The sequence below is a fragment of the Ceratotherium simum genome, chromosome 5 (assembly GCF_057802395.1).
Source record: "Ceratotherium simum simum isolate JZ-2026a chromosome 5, ASM5780239v1, whole genome shotgun sequence".
In the NCBI taxonomy this organism is placed as follows: Eukaryota; Metazoa; Chordata; class Mammalia; order Perissodactyla; family Rhinocerotidae; genus Ceratotherium; species Ceratotherium simum.
In genome coordinates, this window is record NC_141904.1 from 83,471,235 (window position 1) to 83,488,245 (window position 17,011).

General features: G+C 51.4%; 2 protein-coding genes across 14 annotated transcripts in view; one reads left to right on the top strand and one right to left on the bottom strand.

Moving 5' to 3' along the window:
- Window positions 1-17,011, top strand: part of OGG1 (8-oxoguanine DNA glycosylase) — a 29,163-nt gene that overhangs the window by 1,059 nt on the left and 11,093 nt on the right. For 2 of the 10 annotated variants that reach the window (XM_087431453.1, XM_087431454.1), the window contains exons 3-5: window positions 332-511; window positions 1,951-2,132; window positions 2,995-3,114. In XM_087431453.1, coding sequence (XP_087287579.1) covers window positions 332-511; window positions 1,951-2,132; window positions 2,995-3,114 — 482 coding nt within the window. Of the gene's footprint in view, window positions 1-331; window positions 512-1,950; window positions 2,133-2,963; window positions 3,115-3,252; window positions 3,405-3,570; window positions 3,803-12,055; window positions 12,298-17,011 lie in introns of those variants that run through there. The other 8 variants (XM_087431449.1, XM_087431450.1, XR_015552298.1 and 5 more) reach the window with 7 other exon arrangements.
- CAMK1 (calcium/calmodulin dependent protein kinase I) lies at window positions 3,841-14,400 on the bottom strand. 4 transcript variants are annotated; one of them, XM_087431446.1, is made up of 12 exons: window positions 14,295-14,400; window positions 12,292-12,409; window positions 10,398-10,529; window positions 9,117-9,191; window positions 8,869-9,007; window positions 7,919-8,045; window positions 7,749-7,824; window positions 6,924-7,036; window positions 6,251-6,329; window positions 6,064-6,151; window positions 4,216-4,333; window positions 3,841-4,107 (listed from the first exon to the last, which is right to left on the bottom strand). In XM_087431446.1, exons 1-12 carry the CDS (start codon window positions 14,383-14,385, stop codon window positions 4,025-4,027), a joined length of 1,239 nt encoding a protein of 412 aa, XP_087287572.1. In that variant the 5' UTR covers window positions 14,386-14,400; the 3' UTR covers window positions 3,841-4,024. The 4 variants fall into 4 exon arrangements, with proteins under 4 accessions (XP_087287572.1, XP_087287570.1, XP_014653105.2 ...); XM_087431444.1 differs by lacking the exon at window positions 14,295-14,400 and having other exon boundaries at window positions 8,926-9,007; window positions 12,292-12,479; XM_014797619.2 differs by lacking the exon at window positions 14,295-14,400 and having other exon boundaries at window positions 12,292-12,400.

Sequence of the window (17,011 nt, forward strand, 5' to 3'; positions counted from 1 at the left end):
TCCTGGCTGTGTGACCTGGGGCAGGTGATGTCATTTATTCTGTAAATATCTACAGAGCATTTGCTGTGTGACTGGGGATACAGCAGTGAACAAAACGGACACAAATCCCCTGTTCATAGTGCTTACATTGTGGCTTCTTTATCTATGGAATGGGATGATAACCCAGACCTCACAAGATGCGGTGAAGAATGAGAGCTCTGGTGTTGCTTTCTCTAACACTGTTCCTCATTCCCCTGGGCTCCCCCTGGAGCCTTGCTGCCTAGGATCTAAGGGTGGGAAGAGGCCACTCCTGACAGCAGGTGCATCTACCTCCTGCCTTTCTGATTCCCAGGTGTGCGACTCCTGCAGCAGGACCCCATCGAGTGCCTTTTCTCCTTCATCTGTTCCTCTAACAACAACATTGCCCGCATCGCTGGCATGGTGGAGCGGCTCTGCCAGGCCTTTGGACCTCGGCTCATCCAGCTCGATGATGTCGCCTATCATGGCTTCCCCAGCCTGCAGGCGCTGGCTGGTAAGTAGGTGGGTCCCTGCCCCTAGGCCCTCCAACAGCTTTCAGGTCTGTTCAGTTCTCCCCCTAGTCCCCATTTCCCATCTCAAAGCTTCCTGCCTTCCCAAACACTGCCCTTGTCCAAAACCACCCTGCCTGGTCGGATCAGTCCCAGTTACACCTTATCCTCTCTATCTGTCCCTGAAATGTCAGCACCTTTCTAGTCTGTGCTTTTAGCCTCATGCGTTCAATGCCTCATCAGCACAACAGCTGTATACAGTGCGTGGTAGTCTGGGGTTAAAAGCATGCATTCTGGAGACAGACTGCCTGGATCTGAATCCCAACTCTGACACTTGACTTCAAACTATATGACCTTGAGCACATTATTTAGCCTCTCTGTCTGTAGAATGGGATAATAATAGCATCTGCCTATCCGAGTTGTCACGAGGGTTGAATAAAGGAATACACATACTGCACCTAGCGCAGTGTTTGGCATTTGGGAAGTATGCTGAAAATTCAGGTTGCTGTCTCTGTGGTGAATCTAACAATTTTGCATCCAAGAACATACGTGTTCTTCACAGCAGCCCTGCGAGGCAAGTATATCAGTTGGCAGATGTGAGAACCAAGCTAGGGGAAGTGCTTGGGGACTGTATAGCAAGGAGCCAGCCCGCCTGGAGAAAAAAGACTGTTTTTGGTGCTTAGAAACCCAGTCTTAGGTCTGAGTTCCCAGCTTAGTAGTCATAAGACCTCAAGAAATTCATTCACTTCTCCAAGCTTCTCTTAATTTGTTTGTAGAATGGGAATAACAGTTTCTATCTAGATCTAGAACTTTGAGGGTTGACTAAAGCATCATGAGGCAGGGTACTGTGTTGGGTTAAGAGCACAGGCGGTGGTGTCCCAGACCTGGGTGCAAGATCCCATCTCCACCATGTCCTTTCTTGAGCAGGTTACCTAACCTCTTCTAAGCCCTCATTTTCTCCATCTGTAAAATGGGAAAGACAACAGTACTGTCATCAGGGTCCTTGAGAAAAGTAAGCATGATAATGTACCTAAAGCACTTCACCTGTGCATGATACCCAGCACTTGATAATAGAAGCCATTGTGTTATTATGCTGTCATTATGGTTATTATGTTAGATCATGGGTGTGAATGCCCTTTGGAAAGGTTAAGGAACTCAATTAGGGAGTTCCTCCAGGGCAGCAAGTCCTTCTCAGTGCCTGCTCTAGTGCCCAACACATAGTAGGTGCTCAGAAAGCATTTTTAGAGGGGCAGAACCCAGGCCTTAACCCGTTCCTTTGCACATGCAAGTGTCTGCTGTCTCCCAGAGGGTGGTGAGGTGGGAGAGGGGTGCTTAGGAAAAGCATTCCTATGGGGCAGAGGGCTCACAACACTAGCCCAAGGACAGGAAGGATTTGAGGATGCCTGACCCCTGCTCCCCTCCCCACCCCACCCTACCCCCACAGGGCCAGAGGTGGAGGCTCAGCTCAGGAAGCTGGGCCTGGGATACCGTGCCCGCTACGTGAATGCCAGTGCCCGAGCCATCCTGGAAGAACAGGGCGGGCTGCCCTGGCTGCAGCAGCTGCGCAAGGCCCCCTATGAGGAGGCCCACAAGGCCCTCTGCAACCTGCCCGGGGTGGGCACCAAGGTGAGGCCCCAGGGGGGTAGAAGCTAACCTCACCACCCACTCAGAGAATAGCAGAATAGGAGATGAGGCAGGCTTAAGAGATGGGTGCAGGCTTGGTTTCTGGAGGCAGAGCAGGAAGGAGAAAGGATACAAGAGGATGTTTTATTAGAGAAAACGCAGAGTGCATGAAGGGTATAAAGGACATCGCCTTTTGAATGCATTTTTAGAAAGGCCATTTGTTCAGGTACATACATATATACTGCTACATGTATGCAGAAATTTCCAGAAGGAATCACAGGAAACTTAATAGTGGTTGCCTTTACAACGGGAAGATGTTTCTACTTTTCATTTTGTTCTTTTGAAATTATATATACTTATAAAACTTGTTGTTTAATGTTAATAGGTTTAGCTAGCAGTAAGATGATTGGGAATTTGGCATTTATTGTTTTCTTCTTTATACTCTTCTGTAGTATAAAAAATGAATTTTTGTTTAAAAAACTTTTTTTAATGGGCTCTGAACTCCAGGCTAACATTAAACTTGGTTCTGCCTCTTCCTAGCCATGGAACTTTGCCAAGTCACTTCACCTTTCCGAGCCTCAATTTTCTTGTGTGCAAAATGGATACAGTGCTACCTCCTTCCCGGGTTATGATGAGAACCTGGCCCACATAGATGTGCATGCATCTTTTTAAAGCTATTTTTAAAGTTATTAATAGATGGTATATATTGATTGAGAATATAGAATAATAGTAACCTCAGAGTGGAGGAGGAAGCAGCTGGCTTTGGGGCGAGAAGCAGGATGCTGGCTGGATCCTGCCATTCCTCCTCTGTGGCTCACTCTGTGTCTGTCACAGGTGGCTGACTGTATCTGCTTGATGGCCCTAGACAAGCCCCAGGCTGTGCCGGTGGACGTACATGTGTGGCAGATTGCCCAGCGTGACTACAGCTGGCATCCCACCACGACCCAGGCCAAGGGTCCGAGCCCCCAGGCCAACAAGGAACTGGGTAAGGAGAGAGAGTGGGATGCGGGGCTGGCAGTGGGCTAAGGTGGTGGAAACTTCTCACACCTCTCCCTAAAACTCTACCCCTGTGGATGGGGAGCAGGAAGGACCAGTTAATTTTGCCTTATCACTTCTGGTTTAGGAAACTTTTTCCGGAGCCTGTGGGGACCTTATGCTGGCTGGGCACAAGCAGTGAGTGTACTTAGGCTTCCCCTCCTCCTCCAGCCCAGACCCCAGAGAACTCCTCCCGTAGCCCTGACCCAGTGGACTCTTCCACCACCACCGCTGCCCCAGGTAACACTAAAGGACTCTCCACCCACCCCAACCCTGACTCCAGTGGAGTCTCATTGCCCTGGCCCAGCTCCCCATGAACTCTTCTACCTCCCCACACTGCCACCAGCCCCACCGGCCCTGCTGCCTGTGTACCCTCTCCCCACACAAACTCCTCCCCTGCCCCCAGGTGCTGTTCAGTGCTGACCTGCGCCAACCCCAGCGAGCTCAGGAGCCACCAGCAAAGCGCAGGAAGAGATCCACAGGGCCAGAAAGCTAGGCGGGGGCCAATGAACAAAGGGATTCCCCAACCACCTTTCCCCTCCATTGCCCCCCTCCCCCATCCAGCCTCATGTTGGGAAGGGGACTCCCTGCAACTACCTCAGAGCCAGGCACCCTCAAATCAAGCAGTTAGCACAACATTGTGGGGTGGGGGTTATTTGGGAGACAGAGCTACCTATGGTTTTATTCTCTTCCCTTTATTACAAGAAAGAAACAATAAAATAGAAACATTTGTATGGAAAATACAGTGGAGTGGTAGGGAAATGGGTGGGGCAGGGTAACTTCCCAGTTCAGGGAGGGAAGGGGAGCAGGCTGCCCCCAACCCCTCTCATGCAAGGGATCCTGAGCCTGGATTCAGGGCCCTAGAGCTGAGAGGGCAGTGAGGGGGACAGCTCTGGGCCTGGCTCCACGAAGCAGTCTCGACAGCAGCAACCAGCCGCTGGCCCTACATGGAAAGAGAGAACAGAGTTGGCCGTATGAGCAGATCCTCCATTCCAGCCTGGGTGCCTCTGCATGGACCACCCATGCCCTTCCACAGAGCCCTGGTCCTCACCCCCAGCTGCTGGGGTCAGCAGCTCCCCGTGGCTCCCCGTCTGTCCCTGCCCCTCCTGGCTGGTGCCCAGCTGTAGCTTCCTCATGTGCCGCACCACGGCCGTAGCATTGAAGGCTTGCTGTGGGGAGAGCGGGGAGAAGGGACTTTTGAGAGTAGGAGATCATGGGGCAGGGTCTGGCAGTGGGATTCTTGCAGTGGTTCTGTTATTTTCATTCAGTTGTTATTGATTGATCCCCTGAAACCTCTACAAGGCTTTATTAAATTATATTCAGCCATATTACATATTTACACACAAATACATGCACAGATATAAAATCTATATATCAGATGTATATAACTTGTTATATAATTAACTCATATTCATATTACAATAGCTTACACTTAATATAGCATTATGTGTCAGGCACTGTTCTAAGCCCTTTACATAGTAATTCATTTAATCTTCACAAAAGTCTTTGAGGTGGGCACTATTAGTGTCACCATTATCAAAGGAGGAAACTGAGGCACAGAGAGGTTAAAATACCTTGCCTGAGTGTGTCTGTATCATTCTCTGTTCAACATATCCACCAAGATGTCCCACACACCCCTCAAATTCACCATGTTCCAAACCAAAATCATCCCCCCAAGACAAGTTTCTGCCCCTGGGATCTCCATCTCAGTGACAGTACCACTGTCCACCTTGTCCCCAATCAAAATCTTGGGCCAGCCCTCGACATCTCTTCTGTCCCCCAACATCCATTCCACGATCACTCCTTGTTGGCTCCACCTCCTAAACGACCAACCACTGTTCTGTGTTCCTGTTGCCACTGCTCTGGTCCAAGCCCTCACCCTCTCCTGCCTGCATCTTTGCCACAGCCTCCTCAGGGGTCTTCCAGTCTTCACTCTGGGCCTCTGTGTGAATCCTGAGAGCCCTTTCTAAAGGAGAAATTCCTGCTGAAAATCCTTCTGGGGCTCCTCAGTGCCCTCAGGATCAAGTCAGTGCTCCACTGTGGCGTTTGAGGCCCTGAGCAGCCTGGCCCCTACCTGCACCTCCAGCCTGGGCTCCTGCCCTGCAGCTCCCACAGCCCCTCCAGTCCAGCCAGGCTTAGCACTTGCACTTCCCTGGATGGCCACACTCTCTCTCGGCCCTGGTCCTTTGCACACCAGTTCCCTCTGCCTCACACGTTATTCTGCTGTGCCTGGCTAATTCCTATCAGCTGTCAAGTCTGACAGGTCTCTCAGGCAATTACCATCTTGATGCTCCTTCCAGGACCCTGTAGGTCGGATTAGATGTCTCCTTAAGAATTATGCACTGTTTGGGGCCAGCCCCGTGGCTTGGTGGTTAAGTGTACGTGCTCTGCTATGGGCGGCCCGGGTTCGGATCCCGGGCGCACACCGACACACCACTTGTCCGGCCATGCTGAGGCGGCGTCCCACATACAGCAACTAGAACGATGTACAACTATGACATGCAACTATCTACTGGGGCTTTGGGGAGAAAAAGGGAAGAAAGGGAGGAGGATTGGCAATAGATGTTAGCTCAGGGCCAGTCTTCCTCAGCAAAAAGAGGAGGATTGGCATGGATGTTAGCTCAGACCTGATCTTCCTCAAAAAAAAAAAAAAAAAGAATTATACACTGTTCTCCCTCTAGAATTGGAGGTCAGGTACCTCCTGGAATAGAGTAGGTGTCAGGGAGCATTGAATGAATCAATCAATCAATCAATGAGTGAATGAGGTTCTTCAGTAAGCATCCCTGAGCAGTTACTGTGTGCCCGACTTGGTGCCAGGTGCTGTGCGAGCTGAGGCCTGGATGGGGGTGGGGAGGAGTCCTGGGGAGGCTGGGACCCAGGACTAGGGTTGTACGCTCACCTTCCACTTGCTCTTGGCAAAGTTCTTCTTGATCTGCTCACTCACTGACTGGTGAATATTCTTATCTAGAGCCGTATCTCCTGCAATCCTAGGATGGGGGTGTGTGGAGGGTTATCTATGAAGGCAGAGGCAGGCCTGGGGGCCCCAGACCGCCCCCACCCAGTCCACAGCTTTTAGGAGCTCTCACCATGGGTGCTGCAAGGCCTGCTCACAGGTGAACCTCTTCTCTGGATCCTTCTCCATCAAGTGCCGGATGAAGTCTTTAGCTGAACCCCCGAGACAAGAACAAAGACAGAGAAACAGCATGGCGGTGCCTGTGGACACCCCCAAGACAGAACCCACCCCCTCAGGTCTGGCCTGGCATCCAAGCAAGACAAGGGGCCAGATCTGTCCATGTACTACCCTCCCACCTGTATTCTTTCTCTAAGTCCCCCACCCACCCCAGCCTTCCAGCTCTCTCCTTTTTTCCTTAAGAAAAAGTTGTTCTTAGAGAAGATTCTACACAGTGTATTTATACTGATGTGTAAATGATTGATAATGGCTTCACAGGTTTGCCTCCTAATAGGAGACACAAAAGTCAGATGAAAAGTTTTATGGTGATGTTTTAGGCATTAGGAAATCAGTGAGGGAGGTATTTTCAAAAGTACTATGTTTGAAGACAGAATGAATGAATGCCTACAGGTTTCTCAGACCAGGGCCAGGCAGAGGGCAGCATCTGGGGTGTGGGGTCTGGTCTCAAGACAGCTCTTAGTCTGGGGCTGGGGAACCTGACCAAAGGAAGGCAGTGAGGAGACCCCCCAAGGCAGATGAGGAAGGCACCAGAGGCAGGGCCCAGGGGAAGAAGGCAAAGCCCCAAATACCAGAGTCAGAGATGTCGTCCCAGTAAGGAGAGTCAAACTCGTACTCGGCCTTCAATATCTGTTCAAAGAGTTTGGCATCATTCTCGTCATAGAAGGGGGGGTAACCGCAGAGCCTGGGCAGGGAGAAACTCATCCTCATTTCCACTTTCAGTGCACCCACTGGCTCCAGGATGGAGCTTTGGGGCAGTCCCAGGGGTCAGGCAGGACCCACAGGAAGGAGTTCCCCCTTTTACGAAGGTGGGGATATCTACCCTTTTCTGCCTTGTTCACCCTGCCCAGCTATGGTGGCCTTTCTGTTCCTTAACATGCTGCCATCTTTCCTTCCTTAGGGCCTTTGCATTTGCTGTTCCCTCTGCCTAAACCCTTCTTCCCTCCACACCTCAAATATCTGGCTCCCTCACTTCATTCAGGATGCCACTCAAATGTCACCACCTCAGAGAGGCCTTCCCTGACCTTATCTAAAATGGCATCCATCCCCTTCTCGCTACCCTGCTTGATTTTTCTTCATGGCATTTTTTTACCACTGGACATTATTTTATAGATTTATCTACTTGTTGTTTACTTGTTTATTTACTTGTCTGTCTCCTCTACTAGAGTGTCTGCCCCTTAAGGGCAGGCACTTTGTCCATTTTGTTCTCTGCTAAATCCCCAGTGCTTGGCACAGTGCCTGAAACATAGTATCTATTGAATGAAGTAATATTAGTCATTAATTGGTAGATAAAAATATGAATGACAGGAAGGAAGAAATAGCAGAGGGGAGGAAAACAGGAGAGGAAGGGAGAGAACTCTGGAGCCACATGCCTCAATGGCCAAGCCCCGACTCACAGGATGTAGGCGATGACACCAATGGACCAGCAATCCACTGCCTTGCTGTAGGGCTTCTGGGCCAGGACCTCAGGGGCTATGGAGAGAACGGGACACGGTAGTGACGAATCTCTGCCCTGCAGCTCCTAGTTCCTTCCCAACCCACAGCCCCAGCCCAGGGCCCTCCGCACCCACGTATCCTGGGGTCCCACAGGCCGTGGAGAGCACACTCCCGGGGTCCTCCATCTTGGAGAGGCCAAAGTCGGAGATCATGATCTTGGAGTCTTCATCCAGGCTGTAGTAGAGGAGATTCTCTGGCTAGGAGGGCAAGAGGGAGGGGAAGGGGCAGTCAGAGATAATCAGAGGCTGGCAGAACCTTCTGTCTCCCCAAGCACCCCCTGAGAAGCAATGGGCCCCCCAAAGCAACTGTGGCTTCATGGCTGCCATCTTGGTTGAAGGCACAATAAGCTCAAGGAAGTTCTCAAGGACGTTAAAAGTTCCAGAAAGGACAAGGGCCTCTGGGATATGGGAGGGAATTTTCTCGAAACCTCAGGTGTGTATGGTAAAGCCCTAAAGAAATAATTTCTGAGCACCTAGTGCTTGATTTCATTTCATCCTTAGCACATCCTGCCAGGACAATCTGAATAATCCCACTTTACAGATGAGGAAACTGATGCCTTGAAAGGCACAGTGACTTGCCCTACAGTTAGGGAGTAACAACGCAAGAATTCAAACCCAGATCTGTCTCACCCCAGCACTCTCCTCCTAGACCAGAATGAGATGTACTACAAAATGTGAACCCCATCATAATCTCTGACAAGTAGAATTTCAGGGGTTTCTGGCTTTCTTCTTTACATTTTGCTGTCCTATCCAAATTTTCTACAAAAAGCAAGTGAGACTTTTATTATTAGAAAAAGACACGAGATGTTATTTGGATAAAATAACACCGCAATTCACCTTTGTGTCCATTTGAGTGTCCGAACTGAAGTGGGAGGAGGCAGCTTAGGGTTTACAAGGTCCACTTGGCAGATGGGAAGCTGAGGCTCAGCGAGGGGGTGAGAGTTACCCAAGGTCACATGGTGAGGAGTCGGCAGAGCCCCCACCCCTGGGTGCCCCAGCTCACCACAACCTCACACCCCACCTTGAGGTCCCGGTGTACAATGCCCAGGTCGTGCAGGTACTTGACAGCATCCAGCACCTGGAAGATGAGGCGGCTGGCGTCCCGCTCTGTGTAGAAGCCTTTTTCCACAATGCGGTCAAACAGCTCCCCGCCCGACACCCTGCAGCCGAGTACAGGGCAGTCTGGCCAAGGGAGTGGGGGAGGCAGGGAGGCTAGGGAGGGGGCAGCAGGGAGAGGTGTGAGGAAGGCGCAGAGGCAGGGCCACTCACAGCTGCATGATGAGGTAGAGGTGGCCCCCACTCTCATAGATGTCATCCAGGGCTACAATGTTGGGGTGCTTGATCCTGAAAGGAGAATGAGGTGGTTCAGAGCTGAGGACAGCTCAGCCACCTTCCCACCCTCACCTTGAAGAACCACTGCCTGCATCCCTGGGCAGGACAAACCAAGGATCTGGGCCCCAAAGGGAAAAGCTGATTTACCATGATTTATTATAAGGTATTGGAAGGTAGGAGAGTACAGAGGTAAACGCCAGGCTCTGGCATCGGGCAGACCATGGTCCAAACCTGCCTCTACCATGTGCTATTTAGGAGCAGATCTTTTCCCCTCATAGCACTGATCCATATATGATTTGTAAAATTTTTCTGGGTTTATAAGTTTGTCGGCCTCCTTCACCAGAACATCAGCTCCACAAGATCAGGGGGTTTATCCTGCTCACCACTGTCCCTCCAGCTCCTGGTGCAGAGTAGGTGCTCACTAACATTCATTGAATTGAGTGTAACCTCTCTGAGCCTCAGTTTCTTCATCTATTCTGTGAAGCCAGTAATAGCACTTCCCTCACATGAGATAATGCAGGTACGATGCTTGGCACAGTGCCTGGCACACAGTAAGTGCTCACTAAATGAACCAATGATGGTGACTGAGCTTGATAGAAGACTCAGCTCAGCCAGAAACTTGCTGTGTGACCTTGAGCAAGTCCCTTACCTTCTCTGGGCCTCAGTCCTCCCTCCACCCCCACCACCAAAGGTGGAAATGATCATTTCGTCCCTGCCCAGGGTGGTTGGAAAGCTCAGAGAGACTGGAAGTGAATATTCTCTATAAGCTCTCCAGTGAGGGCAGCAAGTTTCATATCAGCATGAGCAATTCACAGACCAGCTGGTGTTGACTTAGTCAGGGGTTCAGCCGACAGGCATTTTTAACCTTGCTGAGTGACTTTAACATGTGGGAGGAACTTGAGGTAGGTCTAACAATAACACCAATTGAGATACGTGGGTTCCAGCCATTTTCAAGGATTGACCTTTATACCCGTGGAACAGATTAAACCACTATAAATAAGCTGTGGCATCTCAATCACATCTGTCATGTTAGCTATCTCAGGCACTCGAAATAAAGGACCTCTAATGCGCTCTGCAACCTTGCCAACTGGAGATTATCATCCCATTTTATAAATGAGCAATTTGAGGCTCAGAGAGGTTAAATGATTTGCCCAAGCAGGGGTAGGAGGGGTCAAGGCAGGGGCAACCCGGGGCAGGAACAGGCTGTGGCCCACGCACTTGTGCAGGACAGCGATCTCATTCTCCATGCTGCCCTCCTTCCCCTCCAGAGCCTTCTTGGCGATGCATTTGATGGCCACCAGCTTCTGAGTCCTCTTATCTTCTGCCAGGATCACCTCTGAGAAGGCCCCCCTGCAGGGAGAGGAGACTCATGAGGTGGGGAACTGGAACCCCAGCTTCCCTCCAGCCTCTCCTCCATCCTCTATGGGTTAGGTGACCGCCTCTGGACCAAGGAGGTGGGATGAGCCTCCCCCTATTGCTCATCCACCCCCTGGTGCCAGAGGTGGTCACATGACCGAGGCCTGGCTAATCAGAGTAGTCTATGCCGAGGCCACAATAATTGGGTCATGTGATGGAAGCCAGGTTATTGGCGCTTTCCTGCTAAGCTGGTAGAATGTAAGCCTGGAGCTAATGGTAGTCATCCTTGCCACAACTTGGGGAGAGCCTGCTTGAGAACGAAGCCAACACAAAGGAAATCAGAGCTGAGAAATTGTCAAAGACAATTTCCTGATAACATCATGTGAGCCCCTGGATCCAGCCATGCCTGAAGGTTATCCCCTGGTCTTTTTGTATGTGTATGATTGATTCCTTCTTCTGCTAAAGCCAGTTTGAGTCATGTCTAATTTAACACCCTTTAGAACAACCTTGAAGAACCATCAGCATCACCTGGGAACTTTTTAGAAATGTAGAATCTCAGTTCCCACCCCACACCTACTAAATTAGAATCTGCATTCTAACAAGATCCTCCAGTGATCTGTATGCTCACTGAAGTTTGAGAAGCAGTGCTCTAGAACAGGCTCTTAGAAAGGAATAAATATACTCATTTGCACTAAAGTTCACTGATTAAGGACGGTTTACTGGAGTATTATTTCTACAACTTTTTGCCTTCCCCGGGATAACAAAAAGTCATAAGTCAAAGAAAAGCATCTCTCGTGGTGAAATCTCAATCATCAGAGATTATGACTAGTGACTGTGGTAGCCTCATTGCTGTTTCTAGTTTTGTCTCTCTTGTCTTGTCTCTCTCGAGTTTACCCTTCATGCTGTGACCAGAGTGACCATCTCTGAATTGCAAACCTGCCAAAAAGTCTTAAGCATCTTCCTATGGCCCCTGGGATAAAGCCCAGCCTCCACAGCTTGGCTTTCAAGGCCTTATGTGACCTGCTCCCCTCTCTTCTCCAGCCTTTTCCACTCTTCCCCCAGCCTCTGATTATAAACTCCACCAAACTCTTTACCTCTTTCCACACATAACATGCCTCTGAGCCTTTGCTTATGCTATTCCTTCTGCCTGGAATGCCTTTCTCCCTCTCTTGACAAGTGCACTCCTACCCATCTTTCAGTCCCCAGCTCTTATGCCCCCTTCTCCAGAAAGTTTTCTCCCAGCAGTCACTGCTCTCTGTGGACTCTGCAAAGTCCTCATTCCCTTCTTTAACTGGAGCACAGCACACACTCTGCTGTCATTTTCCATGGGTCTGTCTCCCTCACATGTCTGGAATCAACTTGAGGGCAGAGACCAGGTTTCAGTTATTTCTGGATTCCCAGCACTGAGAAGAGAGCCATGCCCAGCTTCAGTCCCCAAACCTCGGCCAGAACTCCCAGCTCTTGGCAGCAGGTTGAATAAACTGGCTCCTTCATTCTCCCTTACTTCCTTTTCTTCACAGGAACCCAGAGCTGTGGCAAGAGCAGCCCCTGTTCCAACCACTATCAGCCAGAAGTGAAAAGCCGGGGCCAGCCTGGGCCATGGCAAGGCCAGCATAGGGCCTGGGTTGTAGGAAACAGGAAGCAGTGATCAACCGGCCTTAGGAAGCACCACCCCAGCGAGGCCCAGGAGTGAGGACCTTCCCAACCCCACCCTCAGCTCAGGAACAGCCCCCTTCTCTCCTGCCCTGAGACTCACGTTCCCAGAACATCACGGAAGTCGTAAATGTCCCTAATGTCTTCCGCCTGCTTCCAGCTGGGGCCTTTCACTGCCCCCGGCATGGCCCACTGCCCCCCGGTGACAGCCAGGACTCCTGGGAAGGGGAATGGAGGGAGAAAACTCAGTGGGGCCCAGCCTTCCATGTGTGAACTTACTGGGGGCCCCATTCAGTCATTCAGCCTGCATTTATTCATTCCTTGATTTCATTCATTTGACAAATTCATTCAACAAACATTCATTCATTCACCAGTCATTTGTTCATTCAACAATATCCATTCAGTAAATCCTTATGCCTAGAGGAAAATCCTTCAGGGTGGCAGCAAAATTCTTTATTCAACAAATTTATTCATTCATTAATTTATTCAGCTCACCTCCTAGTTGCTCCCACCCAGGGGGACCCTGACCTCTGGGAGGATAGCAGAGTAGACCCCAGAGCAGCTTGTAGAAGTGCACGGCCCCAGAGGATCCCCCTGTCCCCAGAACAGTGATGTCCCAGCCCCACCCTGGGGACTGCTGGGGTGTCGCCTCTCCCTCCTTCTCCCTCTCAGAAATCAGGTTTCCGGCAGCCTGGGCTTCCAGCAATATCTCAGCCACGTTTTTAAATAGCTCCTCTGCACCGTTACCACAGCAACAGCAGCCACAGCTGGAGCTCCCCAGGCCTCCTATTACCCGCTCTCCCTTCTGACTCCCCATCTGGGTTCCAGCAGCCTACGAAATGGTCCCACCCAGCCTATCCCCTCCTGGCTTCCTCTCACTCTGATCCAGCCTGTACCTTCCTCCCCTGAGATCTCTATCTCAGCCAGCAGGAGATGGTGCGAGTTCTCTCCCCATTTATCAGATGGAGAATGGGGAGACTGAGGTTGGTGATGGATAGGAAGCTGGGTCCAAAGTTGCCCAATAACACCTAGCTGGGGTCCCAGCTAAGTTTGCTGAGGGCAAAGGCCTTGGAGGGGGCTGCCCTCAGCTATTCCTTCCAATATGCAGCCACACTGGGGCCTATTCAGAAAACACAGCCTCTTCAACCCCATTTCAGGTTCACAGAGGGTGAGACCAAAACAGAGCCCAGCATGCTCTGTGATCTCATGGAGGGCACTTTCCTTCTCTGTTTCCTCTGTGGGAGAATGAGCATAAGGTGCCCTGACTAGAGCCCCTGGTGTGAAATCCCACTCCTTGAATGGGATCTTGTTCCCAGGGTGGCCTGGCCACCCATCCCAGGTACAGAAACTTCTAGGAAAGGAGATTTGATGGTAAGCTCTAGAGGCAGAGTTTTAAAAGCCACCTGGAGGCCTGGCACATACGACCCTCACAGTTCCACACATATCCCTGCACCCAGACAGCACACCAAGTGCCCCCCATACCCCTGAGCCCAAACACCTGCCCCCAGATCCAGCACACTGCGTACTCAGACACTCTGACAGCTGATCATACACGTACACCAGACATCAGCACACATGTCCAACACATACTCCCCTAGACGTCCTCACACCCAAACATCCCTCCCACACTCCAAAACTCACATCTGCACACACCTAGACAGGATCACACATAACACAGACCTCACCTGCATACCCTTCACCCTCCAACTCCTACACCCCCTAGAAGCTCCTATGCTCCAAACCAAACCCCAACTTTCTATACACCTAACTCCAAACACAATCAGTACACAATCGTGTACTCCCCAACTCGGACTTACCACCCTTTGAGCCACATACAGCACGCACAACACCTGGACGCACATCTGCAACAAAAACAGACTCCTAGACATCCCCACCCATAAGGGTACCCTTACACACCAACACACTGCAACTTCCATATCTGGACCACAAGCCTGTGCTAAGACATTAGCACAGCCCAGCAGGGCCCCCACACATCTATACCTCCAAATGCACAGTCCTTCTACATTCAGGCCCAGCTGAACTCAGACACACACACACACCCCTCCCCACCTTTCTCTGTTACCCACTCAGTTTCCCACTGCCCTGCCTGGCACCTGCTGGGCTTGAGGCAGAGGTGGGGGAGGAAGGCCCTGCCCTGCCCATCCAGATTCCAGCCCGCCCGTGCACCCCCTCCCATCCTTGGGGGAGGGTATCCAGCGGCTGCGGGGGTCGGCCGCCCTCAGCGCCCAGGGGCGCAGGCGGGCGGCCCCGGGCGGTACCTGCGGCTGCCCCGCCGCGGGGCTGGCTCGGAGGCCGGAGGTGGCTGGCGCCGAGCTCCGTCAGCCGTCCGCCGCCGCTGCGCGCCTGGCCCGCCCGCCCGCCGTCTCGCTGGGGCTCGGCTCGGGCCCGGCTGACTCCCTCCGCCCGCCTGCGGCTCTGATGTCAGTGGAGGAGGAGCCTGCGGCGGAGGGACTGGGGACTGGGAGGCGAGGCTCGGCTCCCGGGCTGGGGAAGGGGCACTGGGTCGGGGGAGAACCTCTAACTCAGGTCAGATCTTCTGTGGACTTTTCCCGCCTTCGTCTCCGGCAGGGCCCCCATTTCACAGAGGTGACAACTGAGGCCCAGAGAAATGAAGCGTTCAAAATCAGCAGTTAGTCAGAGGCAGAGTTGAATTCGAACCCAGGTCCGTCTGATGCCAGAGGCTGGCCAGTTGCACCCCGTCGCCTCGTGGAGTTTCTTGAAGTCCAGTTCTGGGCGCTCCCGTAGGGCTTATGGGCTCTGTCTCCCCTCACCTCTTCCCCGCCTGGTGCCCAGCAGGAAATTAGGCCCTCGGAAGGGCTCAGGAGACTGATGGGGGTGGGGGGATGGCGGAGTAGGGAAAGAATAGGGCAACAGTAGGCAATCGAGGCAGTCTTAGGCGGGAAAACTGAGACCCGAGGTCCCTCAGCGAGGCGTCGCTGAGGCTCCAATCCCCTACACCTGCTCCTCAAAACGAGTGTGGTGCCCCGAGGGACTGGTGCAGGCAGGGGCGGGGAGGAGGGGGAGTTAAATCAGGATCCTGGAGGAAGCAGGCCAAAGAGGACGGACGTGGCACGTGACTGGACAGGCGCCAGGGGGCTGATGGCTAGGAGCCAAGGTGTGGGGGGCGGGGATCGAAACCGCTGCTGGGGCAGCAGGCAGGGGGCCAAGGGACCTGACTGAGGCTCTCTTGCGCAAGGCCTTCCTTGGGAAGAAATTCGGTGCGGGGTGAAGGGGGGGCGTGGGCAACTCTCAGGAAGTGGGGGTGGGCCTGGAATGGGGCCCACTAGAGGAGGCACGTATGTTATTTCGGATCCTAACTCCACCTCTATCGCCTCCCAGTGCATCTCCCCACTCCCGAATTCCTACATTTTCCAGCTGGGTCTGGGGAGAGGACAATGTTTACCTCAACTCATTTTCAACTGGCTTTTCCCTCCCTTATCCTTGGGACTAGGTGAGAAGGTGGTCAGTTTATTATGCCCATTTTACAGAAGAGAAAGGAAGAAGGTGGAGGTTCCTAGAAAGGCTTTAGACTTAATCCGAGTCACACTTTACCTCTCTGAGCCTCAGTTTCTTCATCTGGAATATGGGAATATTGATGACTGACTCAGAATTCTCCTGAGAATTCCAAGAGATAATGGATGTGAAGTGCCTGGAATACTGTAGGAGTTCAAAATAGGAGACCTAGACTTAGTGTAAACTGAGGTGCAGAGAAGGGACCTGATTTGTCCAGGGACAGGGGGCTAAGGGACAATTTCCCTCCTCCAGATCTCAGTATGTCAGACTCCCTAGTTCATGGAAAAATGCACTTTCTGCCCAGGGCTAAGCCATTACTCTCCTCTACTCCCACCTAACACACCCACTGAGCTGGGGTTGTTTCACCACAAATTCCTGCTTATCTCATTGACAACATTCCCAAGGTGATAAGGTGGCCTCTGTCCTTCTGAGGACTTGTACAACTTTTATGCTCTTTTACATTTTGTCTGCTTTTGAGCATGTCTGAGGGCACTTATACTTTCTTTTTTTAACAAACACATTCTCTTTTTTTTTTTTTTTCCCTACTAAACAAGCAATATGTGGTCAGTGCAGGAAAATTACATAAAATACTAAAAACACACAAAGACCACCCTTGCCACTGGTCAGATTCTTTCACTTGCCAAGTAACAGAATCTCAACCTAAGCCAGCTTCACCAAGGAGGAACCTGTGGCTCACAATAGCTGATGAAAGATTGAAGGAAAAATAGAGTGGACCAGGGTCTTGGAGACTGGAACTGGAGATCCGGTACTCATAGGATTTGCTTTCTCTCATCTCTCCTTGTCTTGATTTCACTTGGCACACTGGCTTCCTTTCCTCTGCAGAGTAATCTCTTCTACCTGGTGGGAATCATGGTGGGAGGCAGCCCCAGCTTTCCAACTGAACCCAGCAGAAGGACAGATATACTCAGTTTCATATATCAGTCTCAGGGAAGGACTCTGATGGGCTTGGCTGGAGTGACACGCCTACCCCTTAATCCCAAAAACTGTTGCCAGGGGAATGAGGTACTATACTGTGCAAATGTGCTGTCATGAGCAGCCACACCAGAGTCACAAGGACTAAAGGGGGGTATCTTGCCCAAAGGAAATAGGGGTGCTGGGCAGGCGTGAATAACAAATCTATCCCAGCCCTGCTCCCATCAATTAGAAATCACCAGTGTTCATATGTTTAGTACATATTCTCCCAGACTTTTGGGGGACATATGTGTATACACATTTCATTCTACGGTCCCCACCACCAATGAGTATATTTCAAGGTACTAAAACAAAAA

Bases quoted from the DNA above. Each gene is read 5' to 3' on its own strand.
- CAMK1 (XM_087431446.1), bottom strand. From the start codon at position 14,385: ATGGGAGGGGGTGCACGGGCGGGCTGGAATCTGGATGGGCAGGGCAGG. The intron at 10,530-12,291 runs GTGAGTCTCAGG...CTCTCCCTGCAG, and splicing joins TTCCGTGATGTTCTGGGAAC to GGGGGCCTTCTCAGAGGTGA. The intron at 6,152-6,250 runs GTGAGAGCTCCT...CCCCCATCCTAG, and splicing joins CAGGCCTTGCAGCACCCATG to GATTGCAGGAGATACGGCTC.